The sequence below is a fragment of the Gymnoscopelus braueri genome (genome assembly GCF_963280865.1).
Source record: "Gymnoscopelus braueri genome assembly, chromosome: 5".
NCBI lineage: Eukaryota > Metazoa > Chordata > Actinopteri > Myctophiformes > Myctophidae > Gymnoscopelus > Gymnoscopelus braueri.
In genome coordinates this window covers 23,565,106-23,586,907 of record NC_137606.1, presented here as the reverse complement: position 1 = coordinate 23,586,907, position 21,802 = coordinate 23,565,106, and the positions used below count along the sequence as shown (strand labels likewise).

The 21,802-nt window shown below is 42.2% G+C and overlaps 1 protein-coding gene across 1 annotated transcript in view; it reads right to left on the bottom strand.

Moving 5' to 3' along the window:
• Positions 1-12,863: 12,863 nt before the first annotated feature.
• Positions 12,864-21,802, bottom strand: part of LOC308085817 (sodium- and chloride-dependent GABA transporter 2-like) — a gene marked incomplete at both ends in the record, with an annotated part of 126,914 nt that continues 117,975 nt past the window's right edge. The window contains 6 exons of the mRNA XM_080429127.1: positions 12,864-12,916; positions 13,597-13,726; positions 17,562-17,732; positions 18,060-18,160; positions 18,271-18,373; positions 20,492-20,629. Of these exons, the coding sequence (XP_080285253.1) occupies positions 12,864-12,916; positions 13,597-13,726; positions 17,562-17,732; positions 18,060-18,160; positions 18,271-18,373; positions 20,492-20,629 (696 nt within the window). The remainder of the gene's footprint in view (positions 12,917-13,596; positions 13,727-17,561; positions 17,733-18,059; positions 18,161-18,270; positions 18,374-20,491; positions 20,630-21,802) is intronic.

Below are 21,802 nucleotides of genomic sequence, written 5' to 3'. Positions count from 1 at the left end.
CACAGTAGTTATTTTGGGTGTAATATCATTTTATGAGATTATATTTTATTTTTCACGGATTAAAGCAACCTCTTTTTGAGCAGATAAATTGTAATCTTATTTATCTATTAGCAACTGATTGTCATCTGTGAGCATTTTTGACTGGAAGAGGAAAGGAGAAAAACTTGTTTTTTTTGCAATTTTTTTTTTTTATCCAACATGAGATAATAGCCCAGTTAGACTCTTCACATACTATGTCAGAGCTTAAATCGACATGTACATATGAAATAAATAAATGCATAATCGTGTTGTAAAGTATAAGGTTAGAACTAGCATTTGCTAGCATTGCTAACCAAATGCTCAGTTTCCATCCAAACATTGTGAAATCGTGGTAAAATCCGCTATTTCTACCCTATAGTTTTGAAAGGTAGGCTATCACTAGTCTGTTGGCTTGTGTCTAATGTAAATCTCAAATAAAGATGTATAAACAATCATATTTTGTTAAAACTGTTGTTAAAATGTATCTATTTTAGTCCTCCTGGTCACTGGAACCAGCCGGTTCCAGCAGGGGGCAGTGCCGAACATTTGGTCTCAGAGAGCATAAAGAGCACAGAACAAAGAGAGCCTTTGGAAATGCATCCCCATTCCCCACTATGCATGATGGGATAGATAGCCCAGTAGTACTATCTCTGAATGAGAGCCATTGAAGTGGTGTTTTTTCTACTTAAGAGATTTAACTTGACTTCAGTTCTATAAGCTATAGTTTCAAAACTATTCACTCAATCTTATTAACTAAGATTAGCTATGATTCCGTGCTTTCATATGACATGAAAAAATGAAAATGAAAAGATGCTAGATGACTGTCTCCCAGTCAAATTTGGTTGATAGCTTAGATTTCATTAGGCAGTTTAGTGGGGAACAATGGGAGGGCTATTTGCATAAGTGTTCTGTCAATTGATTAACACTGTGAATTTCATTATTGTCTCCGCCAGACCGAAAGGGATGGCGAGAGTATGTTTTACCCCTTGTCCGTCCATCCGTGTGTCCGTGTGTCCGTGTGTCCATCTGTCTGTGAGCAGCTAATCTCCGGCACCATTGGCCCGGTCGCTGCGAAACTGTGCACACACACTCGACACTCCCTGGATGCCAATTACGATACGATAATACGATACGATACGATACGATAATACTTTATTGTCAGTTCACACTGAAATTTGTCTTGCGACCCAGCAGCCATGTATGCAACAATAAACAATAAACAGTACACACATTTGACATGACACAAGAAAACAAAACAAAACAAAATACATACATAAAGACATACAAAGACAAGAGCAATGTCCACCTCTCAGCCTACCCCAAGCCTACAACTCCTGATTAAGCCTCAATGTCGTCTGATGGACAAAGGACCTCTTCAGTTTGACCTTATTGTATGTAGGAACACTGTATCTCCTTCCTGAAGGCAGCAACCTATATTCTCCATACAAAGCATGGCTAGTGTTTGAAGTGATATTCCTTGCCAACCTTATCATACTGTCATTATACGTAGATGTATAGAGCCTCTGAAGTGGTTGTCCAACAATCTTTGAACAAATGTTCAGTTGCTGCAGCAGTTGTGACTTTAAGGCTACAGACAGACATCCATACCAGGTGGTACTACAGTACTGCAGAACACTCATAATAACAGAAGTGAAAAACAAAAGAAGAATCTGTCTACTAGCACCAAAAGATCTCAGGCGGCGAAGGAAATAGACTCTTTGCTTTGTCTTCTTACCCACTGATTCAATCTGGTCTTTCCATGACAGAAGGTGGTCAATTACTACTCCTAGGTATGTATACGAACATACCTGGTTGATCTGTTCACTATGAATAGTAATGGGGGATCTGTGTATCTCTAGTGGGGCACCAAAAACAATCTCCTCTGTCTTTTTTGTGTTAATGATAAGAGCGTTGTTATCACTCCACTCCACCACCTTATTTACTCTGTGTTGGTGCAGTCCAGGATCACTGGAACTATCCAAAAGAGAAATCAAAACTGTATCATCAGAGTACTTTAGAATGTATTGGTCTGGTTTGTCAGTGCGACATTCAGACAGACATTCCTCAGTACGACAGCTGTCAGTATAAAGGGTGAAAAGTACAGCTGAGCTTACACAACCCTGGGGAGCACCAACATTAGTAGTTAATGCTGAGGAGAGGGTTTTGTTCACTTTCACCCTCTGTACTCTGTTCGTAAGGAAGGAAGCATACCAGTGAATTAAGTATGGATTCAGTTCCAACTGTACCATCTTTGTCACCAGAATATCAGACTGTATTGTATTGAAGGCTGAAGAGAAGTCTAAGAACAGCACCCTTGCATGATTCTTGTTAGACTTATCTAGGTGTTTTGTAATGAAGTGGACCAGTGTGACAACCGCGTCCTCTGTACCGCAACCTTTCTTATAAGCAAACTGACAGGGGTCAAATTTGTCTTTAGTTATACTTACAAGATGTTGCAACAGTATTCTTTCCAGTGATTTCATGGTCACTGAAGTGAGAGCTATGGGTCTATAATCCTTATGTTCTTTTGGACATCGGATTTTGGGTAGTGGTTTTATGTGCGAGGTTTTCCAACACAGAGGAATTATGTGTGTATCTACAGAGGTTTGAAATATTGGTTGCCACACAGGAGCCAACTCAGATGCAAAGTTTTTGAGGAGAAAAGCACTGCACTCATCCGGCCCATTAGCTTTCCTTGTGTTAGTACACCGAAACACTCTCCTGACATCCTCTTCAGTGATGATAATTCTGTCTGAGGGGGCAGGTGTTACAGCCTTCAGTATTTCAGTGCACTTAGAGGAATCACCTAATGATTCGAATCTGGCATAGAAAGTATTTAGGTCATTGGCAAAGCCAAGTTCATTGTCTGTCACAATAGGTTTGGTTGGGGATGACATTCCTGTCATGGATTTCACAGTATCCCACGCCTTTTTGTGATTATTGGCTTTAAACGCATCCTCTAGATGCTGTCTATGTGCCAATTTTGCCTGCCTCATTTTAGTTTTTTTCAATTCAGAACTTCTGTCCCAATTTTTTTACATAGGCCTGTTATAGCGCCACCAGGAAGCCGATTTGTGCAAAACCCATTTTTTAATATTACTCCTACAGATTTTATCCAAACATCACGCAAATCAGTACACAGTATCTCTATAGTCATGTAATCAACACAGAGCTGTTTGATTTTCCATATTCCATCTTGATTGGCTAAGGTTGGCTTCCAAAGTTTGCAGTATTGGTCCGTTTTGAACAAAATGCCTCGAATCATGAACGCAGCTTGCGATTTCCGTGAAATTTCACAGCACATTCCCACTAGGCCGAGAAAGAAATGCCACTTGAAAATGTTCAAATCCGCTTCATGTTGGCGCTATAACAGGCTGATTTGCGTTTTTAACTAAAACTGCACCGATCTGCGTGAAACTTTGCACGCAATGTATTTTTCACATTTGCCTTTTATAGCGCCACCAGGAGGCCGACTTATGTAAAACACATGTTTTGATATTAAGCCTTCAGATTTTATCCAAATTTCACGCAAATCGGTACACATGATCTCTATAGTCATGTGATCAAGATGGATCTGTTCGAACATTGCTGGCCCACAATAACCTACCTGACCTGGCGGAGACCTGGTGGAGACTTTTTCTAGTTCTTTACAATTTATTACTTATTATTACTCTCTTGTAAGTGATCTAAGTACAGTAAAATACTCTTATGGATATTGCACTGTAGATACAAAATCTGTTACAATCATGTCCTCTGTCCTGTGCGTCCCCCTTTCCCTGTCAGTTGTAGCCTGTTGTGACTTTGCCCAGTGTGTTTTCCCTCTTGAACTCCTCCCTCCCTCCCCTCTCCTCTATCGACGCTGATTTATCGATGCTCGGAACCACCAACGCCTCAGAAACTGACTTTCACAAAGGTATGTCACACGCTCTAAAAAAGATACTCGCCTCACATTGCTCCATCAAGATAAATAAAGGATACAAATTATAGACACAATGGGCTAAGAAAGAGCTACGTATCATCTTTTCAAAATCAAGAGGGGTTTATTTAATCCTTTCAGAACCTGTTGGAGATGGTGTGAATGGTGAATGGTGGTAAAACAGCATGTTTTTTTTTTGGTTTTTTTTTCCAAACATTGTAATGTCTGTATACTGTATGTCTGTATACTGTATATCAGCAGTCAACAGGCATTGATGAGACATAAAGATAAATAGGGTGAGGTGGCTTTGAAAGGCTCTTATCAAGATAAACATTATTCTAAAGTTGTATAGTGAGGGTCCATGCTTTGTCTCTCTCTCGGCTTGGTCTGAAAAGAAATTGAAGACCATTATTGTTGTTTAATTTGAAATGGGGTATTCTGAATGGGGGCCAAGACGCAGTGCTATTGTCTGTGCGTTAAGCGGTGAGAGCAAAAGAGAAAGAAACCTCACATTGAAAGGAGACATGTCCAACTGCAGGCATGGCCGTCATAACCCCTGTAGCCTCTATCTAATTATGTGACTGTTTCCAATGTCCAAAACACGTTGATATCTCTTGACAAACCAATATTATTATATTAATAATAATAGTATTCACATTCTCAGTTGCCTAAGCATCTCCAGGTTCTATCTCAGCGCAACAAGTGGACACATCCGTATGTTTCACACATTTCACACAAAATATCTGATCTCCAAGCAGTGGCATAATTTGCCTATGGTTGCTGGGTTATGATAACCCATACATGGGACTTCCACGCAAGGGGGCCATCCAGGAGGGGATTAATTAATGAATTAAAGTTTATTAATTTATGTTTTTAATAAATAAGAATAGCCGCCCATATTACGCAGTAAGGGCATCTGCTATTATATTTATTTTGGTTGTCTCCACAGCCGTTGGAAAACGAGTTCGAGGTGCTGCAGATGAGAAGAGAAGTCAGGTGAGTATACTATAATGTCATCAAGATACACCAACAAGGATTCTGTCACCTGACCACTTAGACACTGCTGCATCAGCCTCTGGAAGGTCGCGGGGGCATTGCAAAGCCCGAACGGCATACGTTGAAACTCGAATAGCCCCAGGGGGGTCGTAAAGGCGGTCTTCTCCCGGTCCCGGGGATCCATTCCCACTTGCCAGTACCCACTGGCCAGGTCCAGCGTGGAGAACCACTGCGCCTTAGTCAGGCTGGTGAGCGTCTCTTCTATTCGGGGTAGGGGGAAAGCGTCTTTGTGTGTCACGGCGTTGAGCGTCCTGTAATCGACACAGAACCTCCAGCTGCCGTCTTTCTTCTTGACCAGTACGATAGGTGCCGTCCATGGACTGCAGCTCTCCTTGATTACTCCCTTCTCCAACATCTCATTCAGCAAGGTCTTCATCTACCGGTACATGGAGGGCGGCAGCGGCCGGTGCCTCTCCCGGATAGGTGCAGCTTCTCCGGTCGGTATCTGGTGCTGCACGACGTCCGTCGGTCCGAAATCCTCGTCATGGATGGCGAACACCTTCTTCCACCTGCATAACATCTCGTGCAGTTCCCGCTTCTGCGCCTCAGGTAGGTCATCACGCTCCGTTAATATCTCCATCTCTTCTGGCAGGGTCTTCAATGGTCCATCATCTTCCACGCTGATTAGGGCCACCTCCACAGCTCCATCAGTCCCTAGGGACAGGCTCAGGTCCCTGCTGCCTCGGACATCGGCCTCTTCCACCGGGTACAGCTTCCCCAGTTTCTGGTGGCGGTCCAGGACCAGGCTATACGCGTGTGGGTTACAGACTCGTATGGGGACTCGTCCGTGGCGCACCGTGACGAGGGCACGGGCCACTCCCAGATCCTTCCCGTCTGGCAAGGCCTCCATCAGGGCCTCGTAGTCCTCTCCGTTTGGTCCTCTCCAAGCGCGGCCCCAGATCATCACTTCACTCTGCGCGGGGATTCGAATCCTCCGTCGGCCGACAGGCCACACATAACCCACGGATCCATCTTCGTTCGTCACTGCCTCCACTCGTCTGCAGGTGGCGAATGCGTCCCTCCATAACGTCCTTCCCTGCTGACGTGGAAAAACAGGCCTCCCAGGCCATTTAAAGAGTGCATGCCATACAGCGTTTACGACATTCATCCCGATAATCAGTGGTTGAGTACAATGTTCATCCTTAACTATTACGACCCCCCTCCCTGGTATCTCCATTCCCTCCAGTTCTAGGTCAAGTATGGCATAGCCAGTATACCATTAGCTGCGCGTAATAATTAGTCAAGACCATTAGCTGCACGTAATTTAAAAACAAGGGGCCCGCTTCCCAATGTCAGATGGGAGAATTTTTCATCAAATAAGCTTTGCTGCATTAACGTGACCTGAGACCCAGTATCCAGTAACCCCCTCAATTGGACCCCTCCCATGGTGATCCCAATCGTCGGACAGTCCCCAATAAACACTTCATTAGCCCTTGATCTGGCGAGTGAGCGCTGCACCCCTGTCTCCCGGACCTCGGCGACAGGGCGTACTAGTTTAAATGGCTTGGATCGGATTTACAAAATCGGGCGATATGCCCGGGTTGCCTACAAAACCTACATATCGGCCTACCTCCCTCATCCCACTCGTTGCGTTGGTAAGGCGCCTGGCGTCGTTCAGGTGGGGGCAAATTGCGAGGTCGTATATCGGTGGTGTTGGGTCGAAGGAGCGGTCTGATCTCTTTCATTAGCTCCTGCGTAAACCCCTGCATTTGCGATTTGACATCCTCCATAATCTCTTGTTTCAGTTTTTCCCTCCATGCAGGCTCCTGTGGGGTTTTGGGGGCAGAAACAGGGTTAACAGCATGGCACAAGATTTCAGCAGCTCCATCTCTTCTATGTTCAGTGTCTAACAAGAAGGCCTCGTCTCGTAAGGCGGCGAAATCTTCAGTCGGGTTTCGACGGGCATATATTCTTAAGGCTTGGCCCAGAGGACCCTCAGACAACCCCACTAGTAACTGTTCTCGCAGAACGGCATCGGAGGGAGCGGTGTCTGGGTCGAGCCGCCGCAGCCCGCAGAACAACTCTCTAAGCCTCAAAATATAAGCCTGCACACTTTCGCCTGTGCGCTGCGCACAGCCATAGAACGAGGAACGAGCCTGGGAAACAGAAATAGTCGCTTTATACAAGGTGTCTAACCCATGATACTGACCATGATACTGACATTAAACTGACCATAATACTGTCATGATATTGACATGATACTGACCATGATACTGACCATGATACTGACATGATACTGACATGATACTGACCATGATACTGACATTCTACAGACCATGATACTGACCATGATACGTACATGATACTGACATTATACCGACCATGATACTGACCATCATACTTGCCAGGAAACAACAATTTGAGCCGTTATTGTCTCCGCCAGGCCGAAAGGCATGGCGAGGGAGTATGTTTTACCCCTGTCCGTCCGTCCGTCCGTCCGTCCGTCCGTGTGTCTGTGAACAGCTAATCTCCGGCAATTTTTCAGATTTTCCTGTTATAGCGCCACCAGGAGGCCGATTTGTGCAAAACACATTTTTGGATAACACTCCTACAGATTTTGTCCAAACCTCACGCAAATCGGTACACAGTATCTATATAGTCATGTGATCAACACGGATCTCTCCGATTTTTTATATTCTATCCTGATTGGCTAAGATTGGCTTCCAAAGTTTGCAGGATTGGTTCGTTTTCAACAAAATGCCTCAAATCATCAACGGAGCGTGCGATTGCCGTTAAATTGTGCGCACACCTTCCCACTAGGCCGAGGAAGAAATGCCACCCTTTTCACATTGGCCTGTTATAGCGCCACCAGCAGGTCTAATTTAGCAAAACACATTTTTGGAACAAAATGCCTCAAATCATGAATGCAGTGTCCAATTGAAAGGCCTAAGAAGAAATGGCACCCTTTTCACATTGGCCTATTAAAGCGCCACCAGGAGGCCACAATAATAATTATTACATTATGGGCTCATGATCTTATTACATTATGAGCTGATTATTACATTATGAGCTTTTATTACATTTAGTTTATTACATTATGAGCTTTTATTACATTTAGTTTATTACATTATGAGCTTTTATTACATTTAGTTTATTACATTATGAGCTTTAATTACATTTAGTTTATTATATATATAAGTCAGGATCAGTCTGGTCAGAGGATCAGAATGGAAATAAGCTCCCGATCTATATATAGGCTATAGCGTTTAATCAACCTGTTGCCTTGTCTCAAGTAAACAATGTCATATCAACTTACTTGACCACCACCGGTTAGCAGCTGACTCTTCCTCAGTGCTGCCACCCGCTTTTTTGTATTCATTTTTAAATCAGACCATTTCTTCTTGACCTGAACGGTATAGACCAAATTAGCGCTTTTATATTATTATTTTGGATTATATTTTGGATTATATTATTATATTATCCTATAGCCTACAATATAAATATTGTAGGCTATAGGATATGGCATGGCATGTATTTATTTATTTAATGTTAACATCTATATTGAAATAGAATATCAAACCTCTGCTGGTGTCCTACGGTCCAATGCCACGCTGTTGACATTTTCGGCAATTTTGTTCCAGACCTTCGTTTTCAGAGTAGTTCTTATGCCACTTTTAAGGCTTCCAAATAAAACGCTACGGTTCTTCTCAACCTCAGTAGTTAGCACATCAACCTCAGAATAGTTTATTTTTTTTGCCGTACCGCGAGACGCCATTGTCGCAAAAAGGAGGGCGAGTCCCCAGAAACTAGAATATTTAAAGGCATGCCAGATTGAATTCAGCCGTGACATTTATCAAGCCTGGGACCAAATGTACGCTCGGATCAGCTGTGTAGATAAATGTGACTTCGACGTTGGTGTACGGCCGAATATATGGAAAAATATAAGACGGTTTATACGCTGCGTTGATAAATGAGGGCCATTGTGATTTAGAACTTGATTTTAGAGGTACTGCTGGGATTTGAACCCAGGGTCTCCTGTTTACAAGACAGGCACTTTCACCAGCTAAGCCACAGTACCTTCCTATATGCTTCACGTTTGGGATACAACATTCAACGCTCTTGTGACACGGTCAGAAATGAGTGTGCAATATTTTTTGAATTATTTTATTGATGCGTAAAACCTGTATACTACACTTAAACAATCATCATCTTAAATGTGTTCCCTGTAATTCTCCCACTGAGTGTTTTAACATTGCAATGTATTTTCCCACGGTCCCTCAGCCACTTAACATTGAACTGTATGATAGGCTGCATGATATTGACCGTGTCACTCCAGCCAGCCAATGTCCCCAGATCACGCTGTCTGAGAAGCGAATGAGAACGGAGTAGGGTGTGGTTCACCCAGTACAAAAGTGAGCGCGGGCCACTTGAATGACAGACAGGAACACACAGGAAAAGACAGGCAGTGTGACAGTGACAGCCAAGGGAGCAGGTTGTGCACAGAACAGAGGAGCCACGGAGCAGAGGTGGAGGATAAGTAACTTAGCGAACACGCCAGCCACAAGCAGCGGACGGTGAGCTGAGACGTGCCCGCTTCCCAGTGACAAGAAGCCGCAGCGACAGACGAGTGACGGGGAGGAAAAGTGAGACGAGAGCCAGACGGACGGAACCAAGGAGCCAGACGAGACGGGCCAGTGGCGATAAACGTTGCACGCTCTACACACTCACAGCCAGACATTGTCTGGCTCGCGAGTAAGTAACTTTCTATGCAACGTTATCTTTATAAAACCACGGTCCTAAACCTCATAGCAAGCTACATTGAACAGATGAACTGGTTCTAGTTTCTATGATTGCAGACGGCGCATACGAAGAAAAGAAGAGACGGAGATTCCTGGCCTAACCCCTTTCCTTACACCCCTATATGGACATTCCCACCTCTTGCACTTGAACCGTGATGAGTATATAGCACTTTAAATTAGCACCTGTCACTTTACTGGTTCAGTAGTAGTAGACACTTGATTGCTATATTTATATTTGCTAAGTTTGCACAAGCCCCGTCCGTGATTCATGCCTTTATTGTTGAAAGTGACCTGTGTTTTGTATTTTAGTTAGTTAGTGGGCGCCATAGGAGGTTGAGGGTTTTATTAGTATAGTGTTCTTTTTATGTTGTTTTTGTTGAATGGTTTTATGGCACAGATGCCGTTTTATTAGGACAATAAAGTTAACTTACCTTTTTATACAAACCTGTTTCTGTCCAGTCTTCTCAAAGGGATATTTTACAAAGTGTTGTTCTCATTCAATAGTGTTTTACACTTACCTGGGTAAACTCGAACCTGTGAATAGCCTGAAAAGAAAAGGAAGTGTTATAGAGGACCTTACCTCTTTACAAAAAGGTGGCGTAGTCGTTTGCAGTACTGATAAAATGTATTCTCACAATAATTACGCACCCCGCACTTTATTGTGCAATTGATATTTTTATTGTTGTGAGTTTAACGCAAAACTATGTATTAAGAGAGAGTAAAAGGTGCCATTGTTTTATACTGGCAAGTCAAATGTGACAACCTGGCCACCGTCACATATTTGGCGTAGCGCGGCAGGACTGGGTAGAGAACAACACAAAACAATCCCTAAAGAGAAACTGTACTGAACTTGCTATTTTGCTGCTTTTAGTTTTTTAGTTTTTGTTTAACGGAGTAAAGATGATGATGATGCCAGTGTATCCAGGGGCCCCATGGTTGCCGAAATTCGCAGGTACAGAGGGTGAGGAGAAATACAAGGAATGGAAAGAACAGATTAAAGGATTATTGAGCACTCAGGAACTAACAGAAGGAAAAAAAGTTGCTATTGTAGTAAAAACACTCACTGATGAGGCCAAACGACAAATTAGTGTGGTTGATGAGGAAGACCGAAACACAGTTGCAAAAATCTTTAAATATTTAGACACCTTGTATAAAGCGACTATTTCTGTTTCCCAGGCTCGTGCCTCGTTCTATGGCTGTGCGCAGCGCACAGGCGAAAGTGTGCAGGCTTATATTTTGAGGCTTAGAGAGTTGTTCTGCGGGCTGCGGCGGCTCGACCCAGATACCGCTCCCTCCGATGCCGTTCTGCGAGAACAGTTACTAGTGGGGTTGTCTGAGGGTCCTCTGGGCCAAGCCTTAAGAATATATGCCCGTCGAAACCTGACAGAAGATTTCGCCGCCTTACGAGACGAGGCCTTCTTGTTAGACACTGAACATAGAAGAGATGGAGCTGCTGAAATCTTGTGCCATGCTGTTAACCCTGTTTCTGCCCCCAAAACCCCACAGGAGCCTGCATGGAGGGAAAAACTGAAACAAGAGATTATGGAGGATGTCAAATCGCAAATGCAGGGGCAGGAGCTAATGAAAGAGATCAGACCGCTCCTTCGACCCAACACCACCGATATACGACCTCGCGCTTTGCCCCCACCTGAACGACGCCAGGCGCCTTACCAACGCAACGAGTGGGATGAGGGAGGTAGGCCGATATGTAGGTTTTGTAGGCAACCCGGGCATATCGCCCGATTTTGTAAATCCGATACAAGCCATTTAAACTAGTACGCCCTGTCGCCGAGGTCCGGGAGACAGGGGTGCAGCGCTCACTCGCCAGATCAAGGGCTAATGAAGTGTTTATTGGGGACTGTCCGACGATTGGGATCACCATGGGAGGGGTCCAATTGAGGGGGTTACTGGATACTGGGTCTCAGGTCACGTTAATGCAGCAAAGCTTATTTGATGAAAAATTCTCCCATCTGACATTGGGAAGCGGGCCCCTTGTTTTTAAATTACGCGCAGCTAATGGTCTTGACTTACCGTATACTGGCTATGCCATACTTGACCCAGAACTGGAGGGAATGGAGATACCAGGGAGGGGGGTCGTAATAGTTAAGGATGAACATTGTACTCAACCACTGATTATCGGGATGAATGTCGTAAACGCTGTATGGCATGCACTCTTTAAATGGCCTGGGAGGCCTGTGTTTCCACGTCAGCAGGGAAGGACGTTATGGAGGGACGCATTCGCCACCTGCAGACGAGTGGAGGCAGTGACGAACGAAGATGGATCCGTGGGTTATGTGTGGCCTGTCGGCCGACGGAGGATTCGAATCCCCGCGCAGAGTGAAGTGATGATCTGGGGCCGCGCTTGGAGAGGACCAAACGGAGAGGACTACGAGGCCCTGATGGAGGCCTTGCCGGACGGGAAGGATCTGGGAGTGGCCCGTGCCCTCGTCACGGTGCGCCACGGACGAGTCCCCATACAAGTCTGTAACCCACACGCGTATAGCCTGGTCCTGGACCGCCACCAGAAACTGGGGAAGCTGTACCCGGTGGAAGAGGCCGATGTCCGAGGCAGCAGGGACCTGAGCCTGTCCCTAGGGACTGATGGAGCTGTGGAGGTGGCCCTAATCAGCGTGGAAGATGATGGACCATTGAAGACCCTGCCAGAAGAGATGGAGATATTAACGGAGCGTGATGACCTACCTGAGGCGCAGAAGCGGGAACTGCACGAGATGTTATGCAGGTGGAAGAAGGTGTTCGCCATCCATGACGAGGATTTCGGACCGACGGACGTCGTGCAGCACCAGATACCGACCGGAGAAGCTGCACCTATCCGGGAGAGGCACCGGCCGCTGCCGCCCTCCATGTACCGGGAGATGAAGACCTTGCTGAATGAGATGTTGGAGAAGGGAGTAATCAAGGAGAGCTCCAACGGCTGTGGAGACAACCAAAATAAATATAATAGCAGATGCCCTTACTGCGTAATATGGGCGGCTATTCTTATTTATTAAAAACATAAATTAATAAACTTAAATTAATTAATTAATCCCCTCCTGGATGGCCCCCTTGCGTGGAAGTCCCATGTATGGGTTATCATAACCCAGCAACCCTAGGCAAATTATGCCACTGCTTGGAGATCAGATATTTTGGGTGAAATGTGTGAAACATACCGATGTGTCCACTTGTTGCGCTGAGATAGAACGGGGAGATGCTTAGGCAACTGAGAATGTGAATACTATTATTATTAATATAATAATATTGGTTTTGGTCAAGAGATATCAATGTGTTTTGGACATTGGAAACAGTCACATAATTAGATAGAGGCTACAGGGGTTATGACGGCCATGCCTGCAGTTGGACATGTCTCCTTTCAATGTGAGGTTTCTTTCTCTTTTGCTCTCACCGCTTAACGCACGGACAATAGCACTGCGTCTTGGCCCCATTCAGAATACCCCATTTCAAATTAAACAACAATAATGGTCTTCAATTTCTTTTCAGACCAAGCCGAGAGAGAGACAAAGCATGGACCCCCACTATACAACTTTAGAATAATGTTTATCTTGATAAGAGCCTTTCAAAGCTACCTCACCATATTTATCTGCATGTCTCATCAATGCCTGTTGACTGCTGATATACAGTATACAGACATACAGTATACAGACATTACAATGTTTTTGAAAAAAAAGAAAAAAAAAAACATGCTGTTTTATCACCATTCACACCATCTCCAACAGGTTCTGAAAGGATTAAATAAACCCCTCTTGATTTTGAAAAGATGATACGTAGCCCATTGTGTCTATAATTTGTATCCTTTATTTATCTTGATGGAGCAATGTGAGGCGAGTATCTTTTTTAGAGCGTGTGACATACCTTTGTGAAAGTCAGTTTCTGAGGCGTTGGTGGTTTCCGAGCATCGATAATCAGCGTCGATAGAGGAGAGGGGAGGGAGGGAGGAGTTCAAGAGGGAAAACACACTGGGCGAAGTCACAACAGGGCACAACTGACAGGGAAAGGGGGACGCACAGGACAGAGGACATGATTGTAACAGATTTTGTATCTACAGTGCAATATCCATAAGAGTATTTTACTGTACTTAGATCACTTACAAGAGAGTAATAATAAGTAATACATTGTAAAGAACTAGAAAAAGTGCTCCTCGGAGCACAGGTCTCCGCCAGGTCAGGTAGGTTATTGTGGGCCAGCAATGTTCGAACAGATCCATCTTGATCACATGACTATAGAGATCATGTGTACCGATTATCTGAAGGCTTAATATCAAAACATGTGTTTTACATAAGTCGGCCTCCTGGTGGCGCTATAAAGGGCAAATGTGAAAAATACATTGCGTGCAAAGTTTCACGCAGATCGGTGCAGTTTTAGTTAAAAACGCAAATCAGCCTGTTATAGCGCCAACATGAAGCGGATTTGAACATTTTCAAGTGGCATTTCTTTCTCGGCCTAGTGGGACTGTGCTGTGAAATTTCACGGAAATCGCAAGCTGCGTTCATGATTTGAGGCATTTTGTTCAAAACGGACCAATACTGCAAACTTTGGAAGCCAACCTTAGCCAATCAAGATGGAATATGGAAAATCAAACAGATCTGTGTTGATTACATGACTATAGAGATACTGTGTACTGATTTGCGTGATGTTTGGATACAATCTGTAGGAGTAATATAAAAAAATGGGTTTTGCACAAATCGGCTTCCTGGTGGCGCTATAACAGGAACTTGGGGTGGCAATGAGCAACAGAGACCAGTGGAAGCAGCTTGTGTCGCAGATCTCGAGGGCACTCGAATGATGATGATGATAACAGGCCTATGTAAAAAAATTGGGACAGAAGTTCTGAATTGGCATCCAGGGAGTGTGTGCACAGTTTCGCAGCGACCGGGCCAATGGTGCCGGAGATTAGCTGCTCACAGACAGATGGACACACGGACACACAGATGGACGGACAAGGGGTAAAACATACTCTCGCCATCCCTTTCGGTCTGGCGGAGACAATAATGAAATTCACAGTGTTAATCAATTGACAGAACACTTATGCAAATAGCCCTCCCATTGTTCCCCACTAAACTGCCTAATGAAATCTAAGCTATCAACCAAATTTGACTGGGAGACAGTCATCTAGCATCTTTTCATTTTCATTTTTTCATGTCATATGAAAGCACGGAATCATAGCTAATCTTAGTTAATAAGATTGAGTGAATAGTTTCGAAACTATAGCTTATAGAACTGAAGTCAAGTTAAATCTCTTAAGTAGAAAAAACACCACTTCAATGGCTCTCATACAGAGATAGTACTACTGGGCTATCTATCCCATCATGCATAGCGGGGATGCATTTCCAAAGGCTCTTTTTGTTCTGTATGCTCTCTGAGACCAAACGTTCGGCACTGACCCCTGCTGGAACCGGCTGGTTCCAGTGACCAGGAGGACTAAAATAGATACATTTTAACAGCAGTTTTAACAAAATATGATTGTTTATACATCTTTATTTGAGATTTACATTAGACACAAGCCAACAGACTAGTGATAGCCTACCTTTCAAAACTATAGGGTAGAAATAGCGGATTTTACCACGATTTCACAATGTTTGGATGGAAACTGAGCATTTGGTTAGCAATGCTTGCAAATGCTAGTTCTAACCTTATACTTTACAACACGATTATGCATTTATTTATTTTATATGTACATGTCGATTTAAGCTCTGACATAGTATGTGAAGAGTCTAACTGGGCTATTATCTCATGTTGGATAAAAAAATGTTTTTGCAAAAAAAACAAGTTTTTCTCCTTTCCTCTTCCAGTCAAAAATGCTCACAGATGACAATCAGTTGCTAATAGATAAATAAGATTACAATTTATCTGCTCAAAAAGAGGTTGCTTTAATCCGTGAAAAATAAAATATAATCTCATAAAATGATATTACACCCAAAATAACTACTGTGGCTTCTAGGTCAAGTTAACCTTTTCATCAGAATCACCTTACTGCCATTATGCAGTTACGTATACATGGAAATTGCTTTGGCACATGGCACAGCGACAATCATTAAACAATTAATCCAGGATTTCTGTACACACAGGAATCACAAGACTTTCATCAGCTTCTCCCTTTCCATCTCTCGCTTCCATCTCTGCTTCTGAGGTCATGTGGTGCAGCAGAGCATTTGTCTTCTGGGTCAGCAGGTCGGCTGGCTCACATAACAAATGGAGGCGCTAATGAGTAGAGAGAAATAATTACATTACCCATTATTCCATGACATGTCACATTTGGGGAATTTACATTCATTCGTAAGTCATTTAACATGAACAAACTTACCTGAATAATTATTATATAAACATTATGTGGCTAATAAGGAATGGACTTTTGTTCGTATAATCAATCAATCTATACAACTTTCCAACTGTGCTTCAGTTTTAAGTCTGCAAGTATATTTTCATACTGGTTACTGAAATCAATGGAATCCAGTGGCTTCCACACAAACCAAACAAGTCACATTATGCTTTGGTCACTGGTCAGCAGTAGTGTCAATTATACTGTGAGTTGTAGTCATTCGATTAAACATGCCAGATTACCAGTCCTTTACATTTCTAGTGTAAACTAAAGGGAAAATCCACTCTATGATATCTACAAACAGACTGCAAATCAGTAGTCTGGCTAATGCAATTCTGGACTGCATCCAAAGTCTGGGAAGATTCTTTTGATACTGTCTGCATATGCCGAAGGCAAGGATCTGTTCAGTGGTGTGTAGGCTACTACACTGGTTATAAACCCCCATCTTGAATCGATCAAGTCACAATCTATAGCCTCATGAAACGATAGTTTCACATGTCCTTCATCTATTAACTAGGTAGCATTGAGGCTATTTATGCTTGTCAGCATTGTCCTAGCTAGCACAAAAGTGATGAAAAAAGTGCTGACATATTTTACAGTAAAATCAATGCTACATTGTTGGTGCTATTCAAGGAGTGTAGGTTAATGAGTTGTTCCATTATTCACCAAAAATGGAGCAGCTCCAGGATTTGCCACCTAACATGGTTGAGACAAACATATGGGTATTTGGGGTCGTATATCTGCCATCGTCTTCGAGATTTAAACAACACAGGTATCAGCATTGCATTTTTTAGATGGACCGTATACAGTGATATCTTTTTCTGTTCTAGTGCAAAACTATGTATTGTAGTGCAGGGACCTGCGACATCCACCATCTTATGAAAAATGAATAAGTTACTTTGTTTTCTTTGTTTGCTGCTCCAACGCATGCGTTACATAGATTCCTTTCCCCTACATTCGAACATACTAGGGCATGACATCACTGTAGCTAAAATAATACAACATTCAAATCATGCTTTGATTTCCATCTTATAGGGAGACATGTTGTCTGTTTGTAAATATTTACTTAGCTGGCCAATATCATTGGAATAGCAGAATGCCAATTCTTTTTTAGGCTGGATTTTCCCTTTAAAGAGTATCAAAACTGACGGTTGCTGATGTTTGTGAACAGTTTGTTTCCTATTAGTAGTGATAGTGTTTACAAGGAAACTGCTGTTGAGATGAGATGAGAGATGTTGGTAGTTAGGCATACAATTATGGACTTAAGATGAGGCACCATGTTAGCAACAATTCTTTAGGCCCTCATCACCATATGTATCACATTCATTCTGAAGACTTTAGTTAGCAGGGTAGGCACAAATAAGACAAGATGGTAATGTTGCAGAGTTGAATCAGTGTGGGGACTGCATGGGTACATTTCCACCTACAGAACATAATCCCCGGTTACAGTATATCTCTCAGATGAATTATTCCAAAATGTTACTACCTACTGTACTCTCACCTGGCGGAGGGTCCCTGGCCCAGTGGTCAGTTTCATCAGTGCCCACCCTGGTACAAGTACAATGGAGGAGAGCGCCAACATCCAGCCCATAACGTTGGCCCATTCTGGATAGATATACCAACGGTTGTAAGTTAGGGGCTGGTACTCCACTAAGGAACCTATGAAACAGAGCTGAGGGGAGAAAGGAAACAAAAAAGTTTTTGCGCCTATAAATGTTATGGATATTTATTTTGTTGTCTGACTTTACTTGGAATTTGAATTCAAATGCTGTGAATTGTTTTAGATTGCTCCATTTTGTGGGATATGGGGCATTTCCAAGCAAGACTGACGTTATTCCAAAAAGAGCAGGCTATTGGTTTTCATTCAAGCCATCTACTCAGACTATTTCTGTTTCTGAGACGGGACACGGTGAATACAATTATCTGAATGTGGATAAAGTCTTTGTCACCAGGACCACAGTTGTGAACCACTGCCACAGATAATGTTGCTTCAACTCACCAGTGAGACCAAGGGGGTGATATAGAGCCAGCAGAGTTTGAACATGGGATTGGGGCGCACGCCTGTCATGTCATGTATGATGCTACACATACGATCTGCTCCTGATTCAGAATTTGGTACAGGGTTATGGACAGAGGTTAGCTGTTGAAATGTTTGGACACTGTGATTGCTTGTGAATGACTTTGTATTATTTCTGAAATAGAATACCCACCAAATATCCAGCCCAAAGCCAGGGACTCAAACACAGCAAGGAAGAGAAGGCAGGCTCCATTACAGGCATAGTAGTCAAATAGCTGGAACACATACATCCCCCCCTGGTGGCAAGAGACATGAGGTGTGGTGTTCAAACAATAGGTGACACCCATAGGGTCACACCTGAACTTTCACTTTTCACTTTTCACTTTGCAAGTTTTTTATTTTGATCATTTTTACTATGCAAAAAAACAATATGCTCCATTCGCATAAAACAATAATAATAAATAAATATAACATAGTTATGACCAAAAAAGGTATAAGCTGAAGCTAAAATAGCTTATTTTGCTTACCCTTTCAACACTTACATACATGACAATTTAGGAAAATAATTTCAGTCTCAAAAAAGTAAAAAGAAAAGAAAAAACAGAAGAAACAAACAGAAATACAGAAACAAAGGATTTTGCCTCATAATACATAATAACAATAAACAATACAATGCATGATCACATGTATTGTTATACATGTAATACATGATTTTTTATATTATAACATTATTATTTTTTTGTTTTATTTTTGTTCTAGTTTAATTTTATAATAATACATGATCATATAACCTCTCTATACATGTTAATAGTCTTGTTTTTAAACATTTTTTTAAACATATAGATTGAACTGCATAACCTTAATTCCCCTTCACAGCAGTTCCACAAACCTACCCCTTTCACAGATACACAATGTGTTTTAGTGTTGGTTCTTGCCCAGGTTGCTTCAAACATGCCTGTGTTTCTAAGTTCATACTGGGTCTTTTTTATCTCAAACAGCTTCTGAAGACAATATGGAAGTTGTTTATTGTAAGCTTTGTACATAATCATCAGCGTTTGTAGCTTAACTATATCCCCGAATTTTAGCGTGTATAGGTTTATGAATAAGGCGTTGGTAGGCTCACGGTACTCAGCTCTCTTAATTATTCTTATAACTCTTTTCTGTAAAATAAAAATTGGGTTGACATTTGTTTTGTACGTATTTCCCCATACCTCCACACAGTATGTCATATATGGAACTATAAGGGAACAATACAATAAGTATAATGAGTTTTGGTTCAAAATTTCTTTTGATCTATATAATATAGCAATGGTTTTCGACATTTTTCTTTTGACGTGATTTATGTGCGATTTCCAGCTTAATTTATGATCAATTAATACTCCAAGAAATGTATATTCAAATACTCTTTCAATAACAATATCATTTATCCTTAATGTGACTTCTTTATCAATTTTTTGGTTTCCAAATATCATAAGTTTTGTTTTATTTAAATTCAAAGATAGCTTATTTATATCAAACCAGGTTTTTAGTATGTTTAGTTCCCTTTCCATTGTCTTCAGAAGCTCTTCTAGATTTTCCCCGTGGCAGAATACATTTGTGTCATCCGCAAACAAAACATAATTTAGAAGGTTTGACACATTACAGATATCATTTATGTATAAAATAAAGAGTTTTGGACCCAAAACAGATCCTTGTGGAACTCCACATTTTACTTTCTGCATATTTGATTTATCATTGTTGATTTGTACAAATTGATTTCTGTCTGCAAGGTAGCTTTTTAACCATGAATGTGCTACCCCTATGATACCATAATGTTCCAATTTTTTCAGTAATAGTTCATGATGAATTGTGTCAAATGCTTTTTTAAGATCTATAAACACACCTGCTGTAAATTTCTTATTGTCAGTGGCAGTGGAAATCTGCTCCGTTAAATTCAACACTGCCATTGAGGTGGACCGATTTGCTCTGAAGCCATACTGTTGTTCACATAATAGGTTATTTTTCTCTATGAAATTATCAAGTCGGTGCACAAATAATTTTTCTAAGATTTTTGAAAACTGGGGAACCTAACCTAGATATTTAAAATATATTGTTTTCCCAGGGTGCAGTTGAGAATCTGAGCTTAAGTTTTCTTTCTTTTGGTGTCAGCATTTCTGACCTTTGGGAAGAATTAGGGTCACCCACGGTGCAAGCTTTTAATGTTGCTACTATTATCCCACCTTTGAGCACATTTTATGTCTCAATATTGCCAATGGAAATTTAAGATTTATTTTGAATTGTTTTTGTGGAGGTCACTTTGCTACTATGATGCCTACTTGGCAAAAGGCAGGCATTTTTACCCACTAAGCTATGCTGTTGTGTAGTATTAGATGCCGATAGGCCTCATATGAAGAAAATATAAAATAAATACTAACCTCAGTGACCATGAGAAGCTGGGAGAAGAAGCAGACAATGCAGAATATGAGAAGGAAGATCTCCCGTCGCCCTGTCCTACGCAGCACTGTGGGAAACATATCTGTAATGGATGTCATCACCACCTCCATTGCAACAAACTATAAAAAAAACAACAATGAGAGTGAATAACTTTAATGACTTATATGTGTATATTGTATACTTTAATGCCTGATTTATACTTGTTTGCGCACCAGAAATAGTAGATAGTAGAATAGCAGATATGAACTCACAACATTGCATCATCAGGCTTTAGATGGACTAACCCAAACACCCACATATTTGATATTAGGTTTGTCACACAGACACCAATTAGAGGTGAAAGTTATGAAGGTTCGAGGGGTGCTGGGTTGACATGGTCAAAGAGGCTAAAGGCGCTATATGGCCATTTGATTGTTTTTTAAAAGCAGTTTAAAAGTTATGAAATTGGCCAATAAGGTAGAGTGGTAGAACAAAGTGCCAAAGCCACACTAAGAGAATCCACACATAGCAGGGCTAAGTGACAACACTGTGAGCCCAACATCACCCCTGGGGGCCCACAACTGACCAAATGACCAACAATCAATATTTCTATTCCTAGAGCCTTGCCACTAAGGGGGATGAAAATGTAATGGTTGACCTGAGGGTAGCCCTGGAGGAAAGGTCATGGGGTCAACACAATAAGAATGGTTCATCCTCCAGGTGTCACAGTTACAGACTTTGCCTCTCTTGTCTAGGTCGTATGTCTATGTTATGTTCATGTTCTAGTTGTCATGGTTCTGTGTCCATGTCTTACCCAGCTGTATCTCATGTGTAATCAGCCTGAGTCATGTGTATATAGTCTTGCTCCCCAGTCAGTCCTTGGGGGGTTATTGTTTGGTGTTTCATCATATCAGTTTGTTTCATCATATCAGTTTGTTTGTGATGTTCTATTCACCTGTATTCACCCAGTCATGGGTTTTGAACACTACCTGCCTAGCTGTCCTGCTTTTGGCTTCTCAACTCTCCAGTATTTGAGTATGGGGTCAACAAAATCATTGGGGTTAATAGCTCAATGTAGCAGTAGTGGCTTAGACCCTCTGCCTGATGACCAAAAGCCTAATACAGCATCTCCCCCGGCCAAGAGAAGATCCCCCGGCCAAGAGAAGATAGCCTTTTAGGCTAGTGGACAAGATGTTGGCTTTCCACGCGGTTCCCTGATTCAATTCCCGGGTGTTACACACAGCAAATTCCATGGCAATCCAGCCTATGGCAACCATCAGATTGTAGAGCTATTTAACACTTCAATTCAATAA